At 48.2% G+C, this 18,093-nt stretch overlaps 5 protein-coding genes across 6 annotated transcripts; 4 read left to right on the forward strand and 1 right to left on the reverse strand.

Annotated features, from left to right (window-relative positions):
• Positions 1 to 1,334: 1,334 nt before the first annotated feature.
• LOC6599503 (cell wall protein DAN4) lies at positions 1,335 to 2,532 on the forward strand. Its single transcript, XM_026993744.1, has 2 exons — positions 1,335 to 1,417; positions 1,489 to 2,532. The coding sequence occupies exons 1-2, from the start codon at positions 1,394 to 1,396 to the stop codon at positions 2,422 to 2,424; spliced, it is 960 nt and encodes a 319-aa protein (XP_026849545.1). The 5' UTR covers positions 1,335 to 1,393; the 3' UTR covers positions 2,425 to 2,532.
• Positions 2,533 to 3,960: 1,428 nt separating this feature from the next.
• LOC6599502 lies at positions 3,961 to 6,235 on the forward strand. Its single transcript, XM_026993750.1, has 5 exons — positions 3,961 to 4,053; positions 4,386 to 4,582; positions 4,670 to 4,790; positions 4,862 to 5,157; positions 5,226 to 6,235. Exons 2-5 carry the CDS (start codon positions 4,520 to 4,522, stop codon positions 6,096 to 6,098), a joined length of 1,353 nt encoding a protein of 450 aa, XP_026849551.1. The 5' UTR covers positions 3,961 to 4,053; positions 4,386 to 4,519; the 3' UTR covers positions 6,099 to 6,235.
• LOC113566748 (probable proline--tRNA ligase, mitochondrial) lies at positions 6,183 to 7,782 on the reverse strand. 2 transcript variants are annotated; one of them, XM_026993748.1, is made up of 4 exons: positions 7,690 to 7,782; positions 7,376 to 7,627; positions 7,051 to 7,312; positions 6,183 to 6,996 (listed from the first exon to the last, which is right to left on the reverse strand). In XM_026993748.1, exons 1-4 carry the CDS (start codon positions 7,780 to 7,782, stop codon positions 6,215 to 6,217), a joined length of 1,389 nt encoding a protein of 462 aa, XP_026849549.1. In that variant the 3' UTR covers positions 6,183 to 6,214. The 2 variants fall into 2 exon arrangements, with proteins under 2 accessions (XP_026849549.1, XP_026849550.1); XM_026993749.1 differs by lacking the exon at positions 6,183 to 6,996 and having other exon boundaries at positions 7,294 to 7,312; positions 7,368 to 7,627.
• A 338-nt stretch (positions 7,783 to 8,120) lies between these two features.
• Positions 8,121 to 9,205, forward strand: LOC6604013 (snurportin-1). Its single transcript, XM_026993763.1, has one exon. It carries the CDS (start codon positions 8,121 to 8,123, stop codon positions 9,189 to 9,191), a length of 1,071 nt encoding a protein of 356 aa, XP_026849564.1. The 3' UTR covers positions 9,192 to 9,205.
• A 169-nt stretch (positions 9,206 to 9,374) lies between these two features.
• Positions 9,375 to 11,391, forward strand: LOC6604287. Its single transcript, XM_002029165.2, has 3 exons — positions 9,375 to 9,693; positions 9,760 to 9,948; positions 10,021 to 11,391. The coding sequence occupies exons 1-3, from the start codon at positions 9,391 to 9,393 to the stop codon at positions 11,287 to 11,289; spliced, it is 1,761 nt and encodes a 586-aa protein (XP_002029201.2). The 5' UTR covers positions 9,375 to 9,390; the 3' UTR covers positions 11,290 to 11,391.
• Positions 11,392 to 18,093: the final 6,702 nt, after the last annotated feature.

An 18,093-nucleotide genomic window follows, 5' to 3' on the forward strand; every position in this document is an offset into this window, starting at 1 on the left:
GAATCATATGGCGCACAAAAAGCATCATAAATTTGTAATCAAATTTAATTTTATAAAAGATGAAATAATATACAACTCATTTCACACTATAGTTAACCGCTTAGAGCCGCCGAAAGCTCTGGCATAACCAGCCCGATCTTGACTTCCATTCATGACTGATATCGCAGATGGATCTGGAGACCAGATCTCCGTTTTTTTCGGTGGATCGTTCTGGCAGTACACGTTTTGCGGTTTCTGGAACCAGAGGCAAGATATGATAGTTCCCACCGGCAGCAGCGGCACGCCGTTTCCCTCAGCAAGTTTTCACCTTAGAAAGGGGGTGAACTTTTTTTTGTTTGGTTTTTTTTTTGCTTTTTGTTTCAGCGGAAAATTTTCGAAATTAATTCGCACATTTTGGGATATCATGTATCCATAAATGAGCTCTGTGTGCCCTGGTGATCTCAGATCAGATCTCATATTGAAGAGTACGTGAATATGTGGAATGCAATGCACTCTAATTATGAAGTGTCAAAGAGCCCGCCATTCCAATTGTAAATTCACTAAAAAGTGCAGTCGTCGGTTGTTCGCCTTCCTCGACAGACAGGCCTCGACAGGCACAGCAGCATCGTTGGATCCCACATATTGCAGATACATACATACACATATGCACGTACATATCTTTAAATATTTGCTCTTCCGCTGCTTTGGTTAGCATCCATTTTGGAGCACCCAACGCGTGTCTGGATATATGCACATATGTACATATGTATACTGGTTTGGTTATTTTTCCATTCTAGCTGAAAAATCTTATCATTTCAAAAGTGTCAAACGTTGTTTTTATTTTGGATTGCTTTCTTGGAATTGAGTTATTGATGTATTTTAGTAAATGTATGTTAATTCCCAGCAATTAAGACAATCAACAAATACAAATTTTTTATTTTTTTTTAAATTCCTGCCTCAAGCTTCACTGCTGCTTCTCTAGTCTGTGAATCCTTGGTATACATTTCGACTAATTGAACTCATTTTTCTAGCCTCACGAAGGTTCAATATCTGACCATTAATTTGGTAGGTTCAACCGAGCATTACCCTTGAAGCAGAATACAATTTTAAGCAATAATAGAGGGAGAGAATATAATAATTTAAGGGAGAACTTGGCGCCGGCTTGGTGAGGCATTGGCCATTGGGCAGTGGAGTAGCATTGGAAACAGGCACGCACAGGCAGGCACCAAAACGAGTTCGGGCAGCGATTCGCGGGAGGCGCTCCAAGTGCTAACTGATCGGAATAATAAAGCTTAGACGATCCGCAACTTTCGACGGCGAAAAACTTTAAAAACTCGCCCGCTCTGGGGCTGTAAACTTATTATCGATCTGAACTCCGAGACGAACGCAACTCTCGCAACCAGCAGCACCGACCATGAAGTGCACTCTTTTATCCACAGTGAGTAGAATGCCCCACAAATCGAAATTGGAGACTGGATGATGATAATCGTCTTCTTCTTTTGTCTCTAGTTGCTGGCGACCTTGGCAGCCACGAGTCTGGCTGCCCCTTTCCAGCTGAGCGATATCTTTCCCGGCTTTGTGGCCATCGCGCAGCCGCAGGAGAAGCAGGAGGTGGTCAAGCGTCATGTGGTAGCCAATCCTGACGCTGAACTGAAGCAGATCTCGTTCCATGGTTTGATTGGGGACCTGGAGGACAGTCTGTTCCAGTCCGCCCTGAGCCTGCATTCGGCCAGTGCCCCTGACAGCGAGGTGGAGGAGGTGAAGCCCGGCACGGAGGAGGTCAGTGAGGATTCGGAACATGCTCTGACCAAGCGCTCGGATGAGTCGACTCCGGCAACGGACACTACCTCGACTGACGACGGTCTGGCCCGCAAGATTCTGCTGCAGACAACCAAGAAGGTGCCCGGAAGTGAGGATGGTCTGCCCGCTCACCTGATCATCGATCATGTCTCCGTTCAACCACACAACGGCGGCATTCTGCCTCTGATTCCCACCTTCCAGGTGCACCACACCAAGCTGATCTCGGCCACCATCAAGGAGGACTCGAACAACGATAGCAGCGATGGCAAGCAGACCAAGATCAGCATCACCAAGACCTCGATCACATCGACGGCACCCCTCGAGAGTCTTGAGGAGGCTGTCGCCAGCTCCAGTTCCATTTCCAGTTCCAGCTCGAGCGCTGCTCCTACACCCACAACCACTGAGGGAACCGCAGCAAAGGAAGCCACCACAACAGTTGAAACCTCAAAGACCGCAGAGGAGGAGAGCAACAGCAGCAGCAGCAGCCCCAACGCCAACACCACCACCACCATCCCAGAATCATCATCCACTTCGGCAGCCACCACAGAGGAGCCCATCCAAAAGCTGAAGAAGGACGAGGAGAAGCTCAAGGAGAAGGTGGCCGAGGTGGAGGCCGATCCCGTAATCCTCTCGTCCCGCGTTTAGGACATTCCTGACTCACTGGATCCATGTAGCTGTAGTCCATCCCCCTCTCATACTCACACATATTTATGACACTCGAAGTTCAATTAAAGTCATGTGATTTGATCCGAAGATCGGCGAGAGATTCGCTTCTTTATTTGCATATCCAATTCACACAGAAAACTCTCGCACGCTCAACGAGTACCAGTACCAGTGCGAGTGTGAATGGGGATGGGATGGAGGGGGCCCGGGGAATTCCGCCAAATTTGAGGCTCTAATTGTTGGCTTAAACAATGATGCTGCATTGGGGAATGAGACTCGGACTCTGCGCCGACTCCATGATGATAGCAACGATTCACTGAGGCATGAAGTCGGGGCGATGCCGAACCTTCCCAGAATCTCAGAAAGCTCTCTGATCGGGAAAAACCTCACGTATCGTAGATGTGCAAATAATGTGCAAATACTCATTCAGATCCGTTCCCCTTGGATGTGCCTGTGGATTGTGGCACTCAATTGGGTTAATTAAATATTGTGAAATTGTGGGGCGTGTTCTCCTGTGTAGTGGGTGTTAATGAATTCGAAGAGGAAAGAGCAGTCGAAGATTCGCATCGCCCTTTCATTCAATTGTTGAATTGCACACTCAGAGTAATGCAGGGGTATTCTATTATCAGTAACCTAATGATACCTAGTATAGCAGACATTCATCAAAGGCATTTGTATATCAAAACACGAGCACACGAGTACCGCGAGTGCCGTAAACAGTTTAGGTGATTCTTCGCCGTGACTCATCCTCGATAAAGACACCTCCGCCGCTGGCCCTGGCCATCCACGAAATATGTGGGTACAACATGTAGTAGTAACCACGCTGGCGAGTCTTAACATTGATAAAGAAACCCCAGTGGCAGTTCTTTGAGAGAAAGAACCATTCCGCATGACCAAATAGACAACGAGTATATGCAACGTGTGACAGGTGGGGTTTCCCGCGCTCACATCCCTGATCCGTGTCCGATCAGCTGTGAGTTTTATAGTATTTTAGTTCCTGCTAACTACGGCCTTTGCATTTATTTGTTTATTTAGCAGGGGGCAGGCCTGCCTGCCGCCTATATTTACTCCTTCGCTTTATAGATCTGTATGTTTGTCAGTATGTACACGAACGAGTACAACTAATAACATGACAAAAGATAAAGTAAACAATATATATGGTTGCCTCACTGATAAGACCTTCGCTTCGCACGCATTCAATTTGTATTACAAAATCTGTGAGCCGCGCGGGCTAAATATTTGCACTCTGCAATTGGGCAAGGAGTCCACAGAGACAGAGACAGAGACAGGGACAGAGAGAGAGCTATCGGTACACTGCCCCTGGTATTGCCCTGCTTGGCGTTTTGATAACAGGTGTAACCCTTAAAATTTCATTAGGTTTATCTTATCATTGGCGGATAGAAAGAGAGAGAGAGAAAGAGAGCCGAGCCGAGCCAAAAGAACTCCAACCAGAACGACACGGTAGGTGCTGCCGATGTCGATGGCCATTCAATAGAAGGCTTAGGCGGCCCGGAGCGTCGTTCAGTCCAAAGGAAGCAGCCGGCGAACACGTATCGCCCAACAGCCCAACAGTCCCGTCCACAGAAACAGAGCAGCGCGAGAACTCTATCGGTGAGGAAGATAACACTAAACGTATGGGTGGTTATTTTTTTTGTAGGCCTGCTTATAGTTTATGGACATCAGCAAAGTGCTGCGTATCAAGTGACGATGAGAGTGTAATTCCCCGCCAGATGATTCAGCCAGTAACCGCGGAATGGTGATTAGTTGGGCTCTTCCAAGTGTCATGAAAGTGGAGAAAGGAAAAGAATGATTCTCTGAGGAATGATTGAAAAGCATTTGCATTTCTATTTCCATTTCCATATGCAAAATCCCCCATAACTAATTAGAACTTGATTAGATACTGAATGTGACGCATTGTACATAATTTCTAATTGAATTTATAGCCCCGAGGTGGTGTGGAGAACGTAGTCTTATCGATCAGAGGTTGCACAACCTCAAGAAGAAATCAGGAAACCGATTCGGATACCACTGGGAGCATTACGCACCGCAAAACAACCTCAACCTCGAGCCCAACAAGATGGCAAGCATGGGCAATGGCTTCGCCAAGTGCTTCATACTCTTCATGGCAATCGTCATACTGGTAAGTCCCACTGCAGATAACTGCTGCTTGGGTTGCCACGGCTAGCACTGTTTACTTATCTTGGCCAAAACCGAAACGCTATTGTAGCTTCAGGGAGTCGTCTATCTGGGCCTGTCCATTTGGGGCGTTACCTTCCGGGAGTGCCATGATGTGGAGGAGTTTGGCTCAAATCCCTTCAAGTTTGCCATGGAATTGATATACTTTTCTGGTATGATCAAATATCAAAATAATGATGGATCATGTGGGATCATAATGGATACGTTAATGCTCTTCCAACAGAGAAGGAATGTGGCAGCCCGGAGATAATGATGAACGGCCAGAAAGCTACCCTGGAAATGGACTGGGAAAAGTCGTACGCTGTAACGCACAGGGAGTACATCTTCATGATCACCTATGCGGTTGTCAGTGGTCTCTGGATAGCCACTTCCCTATTGATAATCTTCACGTTGTGCAGTCGCACTACCAAGCTCATCGCTGGAGCAGCCTACTGGCCCTGGTTCCTGTCCGTGATGGCTGGCAGCATCCTGGACGTGGTTGCCAGCGTGTATCACGGCATTGACCTAAGCCACACGACGGTAAGGAGATCTGGCAGGGAAACCAAGCACACAAAGATTAAATAATAATAAATAATTCCCTTTAATAGTCGCTGAGGGATGCATTAGATTATATTGGAGCTTATGTCGATCCGGACTCTCAACAGACCGTGCTCGATCAGATCTATTTGCTACTGGAGCCGTTCGGTGTCTACTTTTCGACGCCTTCCATTCTTCTGCTGTGCCTCAGCTGCCGTGTGGTACTTATCTGGCTGCTCAACATCATCGGGGCCAGCTTCTGTCTGTCTATTTCTGGAATAATGGCACAGAACAATTCCAAGGCGGCCGCTGTGACCAGGAGTCAGGCTCCTACGCGTCAGCCCACACCTCTACCCGTTCCAGAAGCCGTGGTGGAGGCAACCGTAGTCGAGACTCTGCAGCCTGAGACTCAGCCGCAGTATCTAGTGGAGACCCAATACCCAGAACAGATCCGTCCCAAGCCGCTTCCGATCTTCATTCCCTCGGAGCAAATGCAGCGCCAAGACTCGCAGCAGTACAGGGCCGGAGATCGTACTACTTTGCAGTCCCCGGTGATGGTCCTGCCACCGCAACAGCAGCAGGAGCCAACAGCTCCACAGCAGACACCGCAACGGGAGGTGCTCTCCCCTCTGCCGGATATCAATACCTATCGCACCACCGAAGCTCATCCTGACCGCCTCAACTATCCACCGGTGGAGTCGCCATTGGCGCGGGCTCCTTCGCCAGCAGTACAACAGCTGGCGGTCAATTCGGCCCTCAACAATCGTTACAGTGAGATGTATCCGACGCCGCCGGCCAATCCGCGGGTCAGCGAGGAGCTGCGCAATCAGATGCCCTGGTCGTACACGAGCATGGTGACAAAGCCACCTCCGCCACCACGCAAGCCACAGCTGCAGGTCCAGATCTATCCGCAGATACCCGAGCCCGACTATGCGGAGCACTAGACCACTCCGCAGGGAGCAGGATAGGAACAGCTCAAAGCTGATTGCAGGTTAATCAGCCTGGATGCGAGATAGTGTTGTGACATGTTTTGTGTTATTGTTACCTTTATTACATAAAGCTAAAGCTGATGGCCAACCGATTGACTTATCTTTTCGTCTGCATCCTGCAGTGCATTACCTTTCAGAAGGCTCTTCTTTTGGCGACTATACTCTGCCACCAGTTTAAGGGCATCATTTATCTCCAGCTCCATTTTTTCCCCGCCGCTCACATGTAGTTCCAGCTTGGGCGCTTCGTGCTGGACAGCCGTCGCTCCTACCACTATTGTTAGCGGGTGGCCCAGGCGCTTGGCATCCAGCAAACGTTTTCCAATTGTCAGTTCCTTGCGATCGTCGTGCAGCAACTCCTGGTCGCCACAGATTTTGCCTATATGCTGCAGCAGCTCGTTCTCTATAACCTCCGCGGGCTGTTGCTCTTTGCTACCTTGCTTCGGACCAATCAGGCACACATCGTAGGGAGCCAACAGCTTGGGCCAGCGCAGCTCCTGTTCGGTGGACAGCACTTCCAGGGCGGAGGCGAGTACGCGTGTGATGCCAATGCCATAGCAGCCCATTACCAGGGACTGCGGCTTGCCCGAGGCGTTGAGAAACGTGGCGCCCAGTGGCTTTGAGTACTTCTCTCCGAGCAGAAATGTGTGGGCCACCTCGACGCCACGCACTTGACTGAGATGCGAGCTACGGCAGCTGGGACAGTCTGTGGAGGCTTCTACTTTGGAATCCAATACCTCAGCGTTTCCGGCATAGCCGCAGGAGCTGCACTGCAGTAGTGTGTCCTCACCCACTGGCGATACATAGTGATACTCATGTGACAAACTCCCGCCCATCATCCCCGTTGCTGCATTCACTAAAAGATCGATTGGTTACTATCTATAATCTCACACAGCGACGCTATACGCACCTTTTACAAAGGGAACCTCTAGCTGCTTGAAGAGCCGATCATAGGCTTCGCTAACGAAGGAATACGTGCCCCTGGCAGTCTCCTCCGAGACATCGAATGTGTACATATCCTTCATGAGGAATTCTTTGGCTCGCATCAGACCAAAGCGGGACTTCAGCTCATCCCTGAACTTGGGTCCGATTTGGTAAAGGCGTAGTGGCATCTGGCGATAGGAAATAGGTGCTGTCGTGGCCAGCATGGCAGTCACCGCTTCCTCGTGGGTCTATGGGTGGGATTTAAGTATTGTATAAACAGGAGTACACCACCCCATTCTGCACTCACGCACTGGACTCATGAGAAACTGTTTGCCGCTGCGATCTCGCACCATATAGAACTCGGATATGTCGCCTTCCAGTCGACCTGTCTTCTTCCACAGTCCTGTGGGTGTTAGAATGGGCAGACTGATCTTCTGACCTCCGGCTCGCTTCATATTGCCATCAACCAAGTCAATAAACTTATCTACCGAACGCTGGGCTATAGGCATTATTTGGTAGGTGCCATTGCTGCCCGACTTAACCAGGCCCAATTCGGTCAGAAGCTGAAAATAGGGGAGCTTTGGCTGGAAATTCTTTCGTAACACATTTAATAGTAAATAAATACCTTTTGACTTCGCGACAGTTGCTCTGTCTGCTTGACGACGGCGTTTTTGGGAGTTACCAGCGCTGGCCAGAAGAGTCTCGAGGCTTTGTTCATGTCTTAAATGTTTAATTGGATTGTGTTTTCTTCAAAATGCCGGTATAAATGCAAAATTAAATGTTGATCTTCCTGGTAACAGCTGTTATCATATCCATTGATATATCGATATATATATACACAAACTATCGCGAGGGGATAGTGGTAGAAAATCATGTTAATAAACAAAGCGCAACTAATGTTGAAAATTCGAAATAAATTGCTTTGTCCTTTATGTATCTTAAGGGAGATGAATTGATTGAATTGCTCCAATCGATAATACTTCCCACAAACACGATAGATCGCCCATCACAAACCGGCTTTTGCAGACCATCACTAGCTGAAGAAAGAATTTTAAAATGAGCTCGAATTATCAAGATTTATATAAAAAGAGCTTGGATCGCGGCGAGCAACAAAAGCTGCGACAACAAGAACTGTTGAAGCAACAAAAGCTGAGGCGACAGCAGGTCCAAGACGATGCCCGGCCTATAAACAAGACGGAAGAATCGCCGACAAAACAACACCGCAAGCAGCGTGGCAAAGACAAGGGAACGCCGTTCAGACTACAGCTCTCCGAGTGGCTGCGAAACAAGCCGGATAATCTCGTGGAATGGCTGTTGGTGCCGTGCCCGGTGGGCAAAAGATGTATGGTGATAGCCACCAATGGGAAGACTAAAGTTTACAACAAGGCAGGAAAACAGTTTATGACGCTGCGTACGTTGCTGCCGGGTGATAATCATGTGCAGAAGTGCCGAACAGTCTTGGATTGTGTGTATGATGAAAAAAAACAAACATTTTACGTGCTGGATGCCCTTTCCTTTGGCCAGCAATCGCTTCAGAACTGCGAGGCATCCTTCCGGTTCTATTGGCTGCGCGCCCGTTTCGAGGAGGACGATTTTGCTGAAAAGGGAGCTCACAACGATAAGTCTTTTGTGCTGCTTAATCACTATGACTTCGAGGACGCTTCTGCGATAGAGGAAATCCTCCAGAAGCACCCTATCTGGACGGAGAATCAACCCAAACTGGATGGATTCCTGTTCTACCACAAGGAGGCTAGCTACGTGTGCGGAACAACGCCGCTGGTTTGCTGGCTATTTTCCTATATGCTGCCGGATGTGCTGGATTTGCCAGTAAATAGCAACTATGTAGCCCCCGAGGACTACCAGCCCAGGCTAGTACTTCAGTACATGGAAGAGTTTGATCAAAAGTTAAAGGAGCAAAGGAAGCAGCAGGCCAAAGAAAGTGTGAAGAAATCCAGGGAGAAGAAGGAGCAGGATGAGAACCCCGAGACCTCCATGGAGACGAACAAGGAAGAGGAGGACGGTGACAGCGATGAATATGCCGGGCTCAAGTCGCTTCTCGACCATCAACGCCGCTTGGAACTGGGAGAGCTAGACATGGACTGTGAAGAAACGCCGTCAGCCAGCTGATGGCTGTTAAGCAAGCTGGATGGTGTGGTGTGGGCTTTGGTGGTGACTTTTCTGCGACTGCGCACTAGCTACGCGGCCCTGGGACTTAGCTTAGCTCCCGCCCAGGGAAAAGTGTAGTCAAAGTTTTTGTAAAGGTTTTGGTTCGCTCCCTGAACAGCCAACTTATAATTTAGACTCTTAAACAAATAAATCTCAAAACATGGTAATTCAGCGCTGCTGGAAAATTCCCAGTGATGTTGGTGGATCGTTAAACAACACAACGACAACCGCAAACGATGTCCAACAACGTTCTTCCCCGGCAATGCAAATGCAGTCAGTCAATTCCTCGGATGACTCTGACTGCTCCAACCAGACCACGCACTCGATGGATACACGAGTCGCCAGCCCCGCAGAAGGGACAAAAAAGCAACCGGATAAGGAAAAGACACCAGAAGCCACCGCCACCACCTCACTCACATTATCCCTGCTTGCCGAGCTACCATCTACGAACACAGAGCCTCTGGTAAAAGAAAACATTTTAATGATAATTCATAAACAATAACACAAACATTTTGCCAAATCCCTGCAGAAATATGTGACCACCTCGGATATGGCAGAGACCATGCTGCAGAGAATACGCCAGCGGCTCGGCGGTTCACAAAACATCGAAGGCGGTGGGAGTGCAGAGTCCGCTATGAGAGCTCTGGAGCTACTGCGCATCAGCGTGCAGCAATCTTTTGATTCGGAAGTCAATGAGATAATCAAACGCTACATGAATGTATGTTAATGCCTGCATGGCACATCTACAATTACGGGGTGGTTCAACCATTATTTTTTGTATGTTTTGTAGAACTACTTTAAGCCTGCATTTGGAAACATAAAGGAGAACCTGGGTCAGCAGTCGGTCAATGAGGAAACGCTTCAAAAGATGTCGTCATGTGCGTTGCTGGAGAACGCCAAGGCACAGTACACGAACTTTGTACGCCAGCACCGCTTGGGGGCCGGAGTGTCGGAGCAACAGCGTCTGGCACTTAAGCGTGTGGCTAAACAACAAGAGAATGCCATCGGCAACAAAGTGTTCGCCAACAATTTGGGCTTTGCCGCCACCAAGCCTATGCCCTGCACAGCTGCCACGGTGAATCAGATGCCCGCGCTCCAGGCAATGCAGATGTTTCCGCAACAGGCTCAACTGCAGACAGTTCAGCCACTCCAACAGCAGCAACAGCAACAGCAGCAGCAGCACCGTATGGTTACACCTATTTTGGGGGGAGCTTTGCCCACGCCTGTGCGTCGCCAAATCTTTTGGAACACGGCCCAAATCTCGACCAGCACAAAATTTGTATTGGATGTGCAGGCCAATCTAGCGTTTGGCTTTGGCACCGATGGCAAGGAGAGATTGGCCAGCAAGCACCCGGAACTCATTCGCTATCTCCCCGATGCCGAGGATCGAGAGTGGCTAGCAGCCCGAGGCATTATTCCCGCCGAGAGTACCCACTTACGTTTCCTCTTTCTCCTTCACGACGAGGTCTGTCGGCTGCATCAAGCCCACGATCTGTATAAGAACAAGCCAAACGTCGACCTGACCCTGATGATGACTTTCAATGTACCAGATCCGATGATACACAAGATGAGGCTCTTCTTTGTGGACCTAAACATCAAGAGCCGCGGGCTGATAACCAACTCATTTATCATGACCAATCAGCCGCATCCACAGCCACAGCAGCAAACGGTGGCAAATAACAGTCATCTAAGGAACGCCCTGCTTCAAGGAGCATTGCCACAGCCTCAGCAGCAGACGCAGCAGCAGTCGCAGCAGCAGTCACAGCAGCCACAGCTGCAACAACATCAGCTGACGACTGGCACCATTGAGGACTCCGTACTAAAGGAGCTGCCAGCTGCTTCGCCCACTCCATGCCTACAAGGTCAGATTGTGGGTAGCACTACGACGCCCCTCAAGGCGAAGCTGGTGGCAGGTTCCACTTTGAGCTCATCCCATGCGACACTAACCGCACTGTTGAACAATGGTGGAGCCGGAGTAGCAGTAGGAGTAGGAGTAGGTGTAGGAGTAGCACCCGTCGTCAACCCTGCTCCAAGTACCACTGGAAAGTTTAGGAATTAAAACGAACAATGCTCTTTTCTTCATGATATTCTATCAAATATTTTAATTATATTCTATATGAGTTATCAATAAACTAATCTTTTAGGTAGTATAAATCTTGAATATCCTGCATTCGTGAATCGATTTTGATCATGAAAGGTCTTCTGCCAGGAAAGAGCTGAGTAGCATCCACTCTTAAACTCTTAACCTGCAGAAGACTCGCACCTCGTCGCCCTTCCTGCGCCCAAGCCGGTCGAGGTGCCGCTCTCCAAATTCGGCAGTCTCACGGTGGCCAAAGTGTGAGCATTGACTAGAGAAACGTTATAAACAGAATCGCAATTCAATACATGCTCTTTTTTCTATTTCCATAGAATGCTGGCAGACATATCCATTCGAAATAACGTTCTCAGACTGGGTGCAACAAACTTGACGCAGGCGAAGTCGAAGTCAAAGTCGAACCTGCTGGATACCCTGATCAGGACGCTGCACGCCAACTTGTAGATGATTGTGAATAATGCCAGCCAGGCCCATTCTGAATCGTATCTTGATGTAATCATATATAATTTATTGTAGTATGTTTCGATTCAGTTCGAAAATGATGCACATATTATGTGCGTGTACCCGGCTACCCCGTTTCCTATCCATAAAATCACAATTATAATGAAATCAAATGCTCCCGAAATCTGTCACTTCGTCAGGCGCAGCGTAAGACCAAGAGGAGAAGGTACGTCTGGCTCAAGTCAAGGCCGAAGCCGCTCTGGAGCAGATGGATGAGTTTGACTTTATCTGACTTTTTGAATCTGAAGTTGAAATATTTCTACGACCACTAGTGGAAGGGTGAGTGAATGCAAATACTTGTTAATATTACCGCAATGCACACCATATCCTCTTCAGGTCCCGAGCCATCAGACAGCCGAGCTCGCAGCAACTCAGTAAGCACCGATCGCGGACGGTGCCGCACTCGCCAGTGCTCCTAGCTGCCGCGCCCCATCGTACAATCGTTGGACAGAGGTCATTTGAAGCGTGGAGAGACCCCCCAGAAAGAGCCACCCATATCGTTCGTATGTTGGCCGCACGCCGGGGAGTTGATGCTCTCCACCAGCGTCAGCCCGCTGGCCATCCATGCACAGCAGGAGAACGGTGCCGACGTGCACATACTCTGCAAGAAGAGTCTGATCTCGGCGAAGCCCCTTTGAATGAAGGTGACCCGTGAGATGCTGGACGCGAATGTACTCAACCAAGTGAAAGCATTGCAGGAAAATCTAGGAGTGATTGTGGACATGGCCACCAAAATCGGGAAGATGTAGGATGTATGATGATCGAATTAGCAATGCAGGCACAAACATTTTACGCTTATTTCGTTAATATTTTAATGAGACTTTTTCCGTTTCATATTCTCAATGGCTTTGTCATAATTCATAATTATATTAGCTTTATATAAGTATAAGAATGTATATATAGAATATAGATGTACATATGTAAATATTTATAGATTTCGTCTCAATTCATTTTCTAGATTTAATTTTTTTAACATTTTGCTATTGTGCTAGAGAAAATATCTTTAATCCTTGATAAGGACTCGTATCAAATCAAGAATATATATTACTGGAGGAAACATCCTTGACCCTTGATAGGGACTCCATAAAATCAGGGATTTTCTTCCGGTCATAGGAAGCAGTGGCACGCCAGGATCGACCCACAAATAACGGGGTTTCGGGTTATTGTTTTTCAACAACAAAAATTGTTGTTGTTGTACAACAACAAACCCTTAAACTTATTTTATTGGCCGAGACCCTCGCTATGCCGCGACCCCCCCTTTTAGTCCACCAAGTAAAGCTATTAAGCTACTCATTTTCTCCAACGATTTTGGTTGTTATGCAACAAAAGTCCTCAACTTGCGACCAAAATGGCCGATTTTTTCATATTTTCCTTGGTTATATCTGGACTATTCAAAGGCCTATTACATCATTAAATTTGCCAAAAATCGGCCTCATTTTCGAAGTCGAGATTTTGATGCCGACAGACTGTCTGGATCCTCACGATCCTGGGCGACTAGGTCCTTCACCGAACGGGCCCTATTTATCTGAGATATAGCCTTCCGAAGATTGGCATATCATGAAAATACTGGTTTCTTCTGCACGCTATATCTCTGCAATACGGCAGCCGATTGGAGTGTGGCATGTCTTTCCGTGCTCGGGAGAGTCCTGCCAATCGACTGCCATTGGAAAAAAGGACTAGGTCCTTCACCGATCGGGCCCTATTTATCTGAGATATAGCCTTCCGAAGATTGGCATATCATGAAAATACTGGTTTCTTCTGCACGCTATATCTCTGCAATACGGCAGCCGATTGGAGTGTGGCATGTCTTTCCGTGCTCGGGAGAGTCCTGCCAATCGACTGCCATTGGAAAAAAGGACTAGGTCCTTCACCGATCGGGCCCTATTTATCTGAGATATAGCCTTCCGAAGATTGGCATATCATGAAAATACTGGTTTCTTCTGCACGCTATATCTCTGCAATACGGCAGCCGATTGGGGTGTGGCATGTCTTTCCGTGCTCGGGAGAAACCTGCCAATCGACTGCCATTGGAAAAAAGGACTAGGTCCTTCACCGATGGGGCCCTATTTATCTGAGATATAGCCTTCCGAAGATTGGCATATCATGAAAATGCTGGTTTCTTCTGCACGCTATATCTCTGCAATACGGCAGCCGATTGGAGTGTGGCATGTCTTTCCGTGCTCGGGAGAGTCCTGCCAATCGACTGCCATTGGAAAAAAGGACTAGGTCCTTCACCGATCGGGCCCTATTTATCTGAGATATAGCCTTCCGAAGATTGGCATATCATGAAAATACTGGTTTCTTCTGCACGCTATATCTCTGCAATACGGCAGCCGATTGGGGTGTGGCATGTCTTTCCGTGCTCGGGAGAAACCTGCCAATCGACTGCCATTGGAAAAAAGGACTAGGTCCTTCACCGATCGGGCCCTATTTATCTGAGATATAGCCTTCCGAAGATTGGCATATCATGAAAATACTGGTTTCTTCTGCACGCTATATCTCTGCAATACGGCAGCCGATTGGAGTGTGGCATGTCTTTCCGTGCTCGGGAGAGTCCTGCCAATCGACTGCCATTGGAAAAAAGGACTAGGTCCTTTACCGAACGGGCCATATTTATCTGAGATATAGCCTTCCGAAGATTGGCATATCATGAAAATACTGGTTTCTTCTGCACGCTATATCTCTGCAATACGGCAGCCGATTGGGGTGTGGCATGTCTTTCCGTGCTCGGGAGAGTCCTGCCAATCGACTGCCATTGGAAAAAAGGACTAGGTCCTTCACCGATCGGGCCCTATTTATCTGAGATATAGCCTTCCGAAGATTGGCATATCATGAAAATACTGGTTTCTTCTGCACGCTATATCTCTGCAATACGGCAGCCGATTGGGGTGTGGCATGTCTTTCCGTGCTCGGGAGAAACCTGCCAATCGACTGCCATTGGAAAAAAGGACTAGGTCCTTCACCGATGGGGCCCTATTTATCTGAGATATAGCCTTCCGAAGATTGGCATATCATGAAAATACTGGTTTCTTCTGCACGCTATATCTCTGCAATACGGCAGCCGATTGGGGTGTGGCATGTCTTTCCGTGCTCGGGAGAAACCTGCCAATCGACTGCCATTGGAAAAAAGGACTAGGTCCTTCACCGAACGGGCCGTATTTATCTGAGATATAGCCTTCCGTAGATTGGCATATCATGAAAATACTGGTTTCTTCTGCACGCTATATCTCTGCAATACGGCAGCCGATTGGGGTGTGACATGTCGTTCCGTGCTCGGGAGAGTCCTGCCAATCGACTGCCATTGGAAAAAAGGACTAGGTTCTTCACCGATCGGGCCCTATTTATCTGAGATATAGCCTTCCGAAGATTGGCATATCATGAAAATACTGGTTTCTTCTGCACGCTATATCTCTGCAATACGGCAGCCGATTGGGGTGTGGCATGTCTTTCCGTGCTCGGGAGAAACCTGCCAATCGACTGCCATTGGAAAAAAGGACTAGGTCCTTCACCGAACGGGCCGTATTTATCTGAGATATAGCCTTCCGTAGATTGGCATATCATGAAAATACTGGTTTCTTCTGCACGCTATATCTCTGCAATACGGCAGCCGATTGGGGTGTGACATGTCGTTCCGTGCTCGGGAGAGTCCTGCCAATCGACTGCCATTGGAAAAAAGGACTAGGTTCTTCACCGATCGGGCCCTATTTATCTGAGATATAGCCTTCCGAAGATTGGCATATCATGAAAATACTGGTTTCTTCTGCACGCTATATCTCTGCAATACGGCAGCCGATCGGGCTGTAGCATGTCTTTCCGTGCTCGGGAGAAACCTGCCAATCGACTACCATTGGCAAAAAGGACTAGGTTCTTCACCGATCGGGCCCTATTTATCTGAGATATAGCCTTCCGAAGATTGGCATATCCTGAAAATACTGGTTTCTTCTGCACGCTATATCTCTGCAATACGGCAGCCGATTGGGGTGTGACATGTCTTTCCGTGCTCGGGAGAGTCCTGCCAATCATGAAAATACTGGTTTCTTCTGCACGCTATATCTCTGCAATACGGCAGCCGATTGGAGTGTGGCATGTCTTTCCGTGCTCGGGAGAGTCCTGCCAATCGACTGCCATTGGAAAAAAGGACTAGGTCCTTCACCGATCGGGCCCTATTTATCTGAGATATAGCCTTCCGAAGATTGGCATATCATGAAAATACTGGTTTCTTCTGCATGCTATATCTCTGCAATACGGCAGCCGATTGGGGTGTGGCATGTCTTTCCGTGCTCGGGAGAAACCTGCCAATCGACTGCCATTGGAAAAAAGGACTACGTCCTTCACCGATGGGGCCCTATTTATCTGAGATATAGCCTTCCGAAGATTGGCATATCATGAAAATACTGGTTTCTTCTGCACGCTATATCTCTGTAATACGGCAGCCGATCGGGGTGCGGCATGTCTTTCCGTGCTCGGGAGAGTCCTGCTAATCGACTGCCATTGGAAAAAAGGACTAGGTCCTTCACCGAACGGGCCCTATTTATCTGAGATATAGCCTTCCGAAGATTGGCATATCATGAAAATACTGGTTTCTTCTGCACGCTATATCTCTGCAATACGGCAGCCGATAGGGGTGCGGCATGTCCTTCCGAGCTCGGGAGAGTCCTGCTAATCGACTGCCATTGGAAAAAAGGACTAGGTCCTTCACCGTTGGGGCCTTATTTATCTAAGATATAGCCTTCCGAAGATTGGCATATCATGAAAATACTGGTTTCTTCTGCACGCTATATCTCTGCAATACGGCAGCCGATTGGAGTGTGGCATGTCTTTCCGTGCTCGGGAGAGTCCTGCCAATCGACTGCCATTGGAAAAAAGGACTAGGTCCTTCACCGATCGGGCCCTATTTATCTGAGATATAGCCTTCCGAAGATTGGCATATCATGAAAATACTGGTTTCTTCTGCACGCTATATCTCTGCAATACGGCAGCCGATTGGAGTGTGGCATGTCTTTCCGTGCTCGGGAGAGTCCTGCCAATCGACTGCCATTGGAAAAAAGGACTAGGTCCTTCACCGATCGGGCCCTATTTATCTGAGATATAGCCTTCCGGAGATTGGCATATCATGAAAATACTGGTTTCTTCTGCACGCTATATCTCTGCAATACGGCAGCCGATTGGGGTGTGACATGTCTTTCCGTGCTCGGGAGAGTCCTGCCAATCGACTGCCATTGGAAAAAAGGACTAGGTTCTTCACCGATCGGGCCCTATTTATCTGAGATATAGCCTTCCGGAGATTGGCATATCATGAAAATACTGGTTTCTTCTGCACGCTATATCTCTGCAATACGGCAGCTGATCGGGGTGTGACATGTCGTTCCGTGCTCGGGAGAGTCCTGCCAATCGACTGCCATTGGAAAAAAGGACTAGGTTCTTCACCGATCGGGCCCTATTTATCTGAGATATAGCCTTCCGAAGATTGGCATATCATGAAAATACTGGTTTCTTCTGCACGCTATATCTCTGCAATACGGAAGCCGATCGGGCTGTAGCATGTCTTTCCGTGCTCGGGAGAGTCCTGCCAATCGACTGCCATTGGAAAAAAGGACTAGGGGCTTAACCGAACGGACCCTATTTATCTGAGATATAGCCTTCCGAAGATTGGCATATCATGAAAATACTGGTTTCTTCTGCACGCTATATCTCTGCAATACGGCAGCCGATTGGGGTGTGACATGTCGTTCCGTGCTCGGGAGAGTCCTGCCAATCGACTGCCATTGGAAAAAAGGACTAGGTTCTTCACCGATCGGGCCCTATTTATCTGAGATATAGCCTTCCGAAGATTGGCATATCATGAAAATACTGGTTTCTTCTGCACGCTATATCTCTGCAATACGGCAGCCGATCGGGCTGTAGCATGTCTTTCCGTGCTCGGGAGAAACCTGCCAATCGACTGCCATTGGAAAAAAGGACTAGGTTCTTCATCGATCGGGCCCTATTTATCTGAGATATAGCCTTCCGAAGATTGGCATATCATGAAAATACTGGTTTCTTCTGCACGCTATATCTCTGCAATACGGAAGCCGATCGGGCTGTAGCATGTCTTTCCGTGCTCGGGAGAGTCCTGCCAATCGACTGCCATTGGAAAAAAGGACTAGGGGCTTAACCGAACGGACCCTATTTATCTGAGATATAGCCTTCCGAAGATTGGCATATCATGAAAATACTGGTTTCTTCTGCACGCTATATCTCTGCAATACGGCAGCCGATTGGGGTGTG

The sequence above is a fragment of the Drosophila persimilis genome, unplaced genomic scaffold (genome assembly GCF_003286085.1).
Source record: "Drosophila persimilis strain 14011-0111.01,24,50 unplaced genomic scaffold, DperRS2 tig00000885-arrow-arrow-pilon, whole genome shotgun sequence".
In the NCBI taxonomy this organism is placed as follows: Eukaryota; Metazoa; Arthropoda; class Insecta; order Diptera; family Drosophilidae; genus Drosophila; species Drosophila persimilis.

Excerpts from the sequence above, each read along its gene's own strand:
- LOC6599503 (XM_026993744.1), top strand. The coding sequence starts at position 1,394 with ATGAAGTGCACTCTTTTATCCACA. Across the intron at positions 1,418-1,488 it reads AGTGCACTCTTTTATCCACA|TTGCTGGCGACCTTGGCAGC; the intron begins GTGAGTAGAATG and ends TTTTGTCTCTAG.
- LOC6599502 (XM_026993750.1), top strand. The coding sequence starts at position 4,520 with ATGGCAAGCATGGGCAATGGCTTCGCCAAGTGCTTCATACTCTTCATG. Across the intron at positions 4,583-4,669 it reads TCATGGCAATCGTCATACTG|CTTCAGGGAGTCGTCTATCT; the intron begins GTAAGTCCCACT and ends ACGCTATTGTAG. Across the intron at positions 5,158-5,225 it reads TTGACCTAAGCCACACGACG|TCGCTGAGGGATGCATTAGA; the intron begins GTAAGGAGATCT and ends TCCCTTTAATAG.
- LOC113566748 (XM_026993748.1), bottom strand. The coding sequence starts at position 7,782 with ATGAACAAAGCCTCGAGACTCTTCTGGCCAGCGCTGGTAACTCCCAAA. Across the intron at positions 7,628-7,689 it reads AACTGTCGCGAAGTCAAAAG|CTTCTGACCGAATTGGGCCT; the intron begins GTATTTATTTAC and ends CCCTATTTTCAG. Across the intron at positions 7,313-7,375 it reads AACAGTTTCTCATGAGTCCA|ACCCACGAGGAAGCGGTGAC; the intron begins GTGCGTGAGTGC and ends TCCCACCCATAG.
- LOC6604013 (XM_026993763.1), top strand. The coding sequence starts at position 8,121 with ATGAGCTCGAATTATCAAGATTTATATAAAAAGAGCTTGGATCGCGGC.
- LOC6604287 (XM_002029165.2), top strand. The coding sequence starts at position 9,391 with ATGGTAATTCAGCGCTGCTGGAAAATTCCCAGTGATGTTGGTGGATCG. Across the intron at positions 9,694-9,759 it reads CTACGAACACAGAGCCTCTG|AAATATGTGACCACCTCGGA; the intron begins GTAAAAGAAAAC and ends AAATCCCTGCAG. Across the intron at positions 9,949-10,020 it reads TAATCAAACGCTACATGAAT|AACTACTTTAAGCCTGCATT; the intron begins GTATGTTAATGC and ends TATGTTTTGTAG.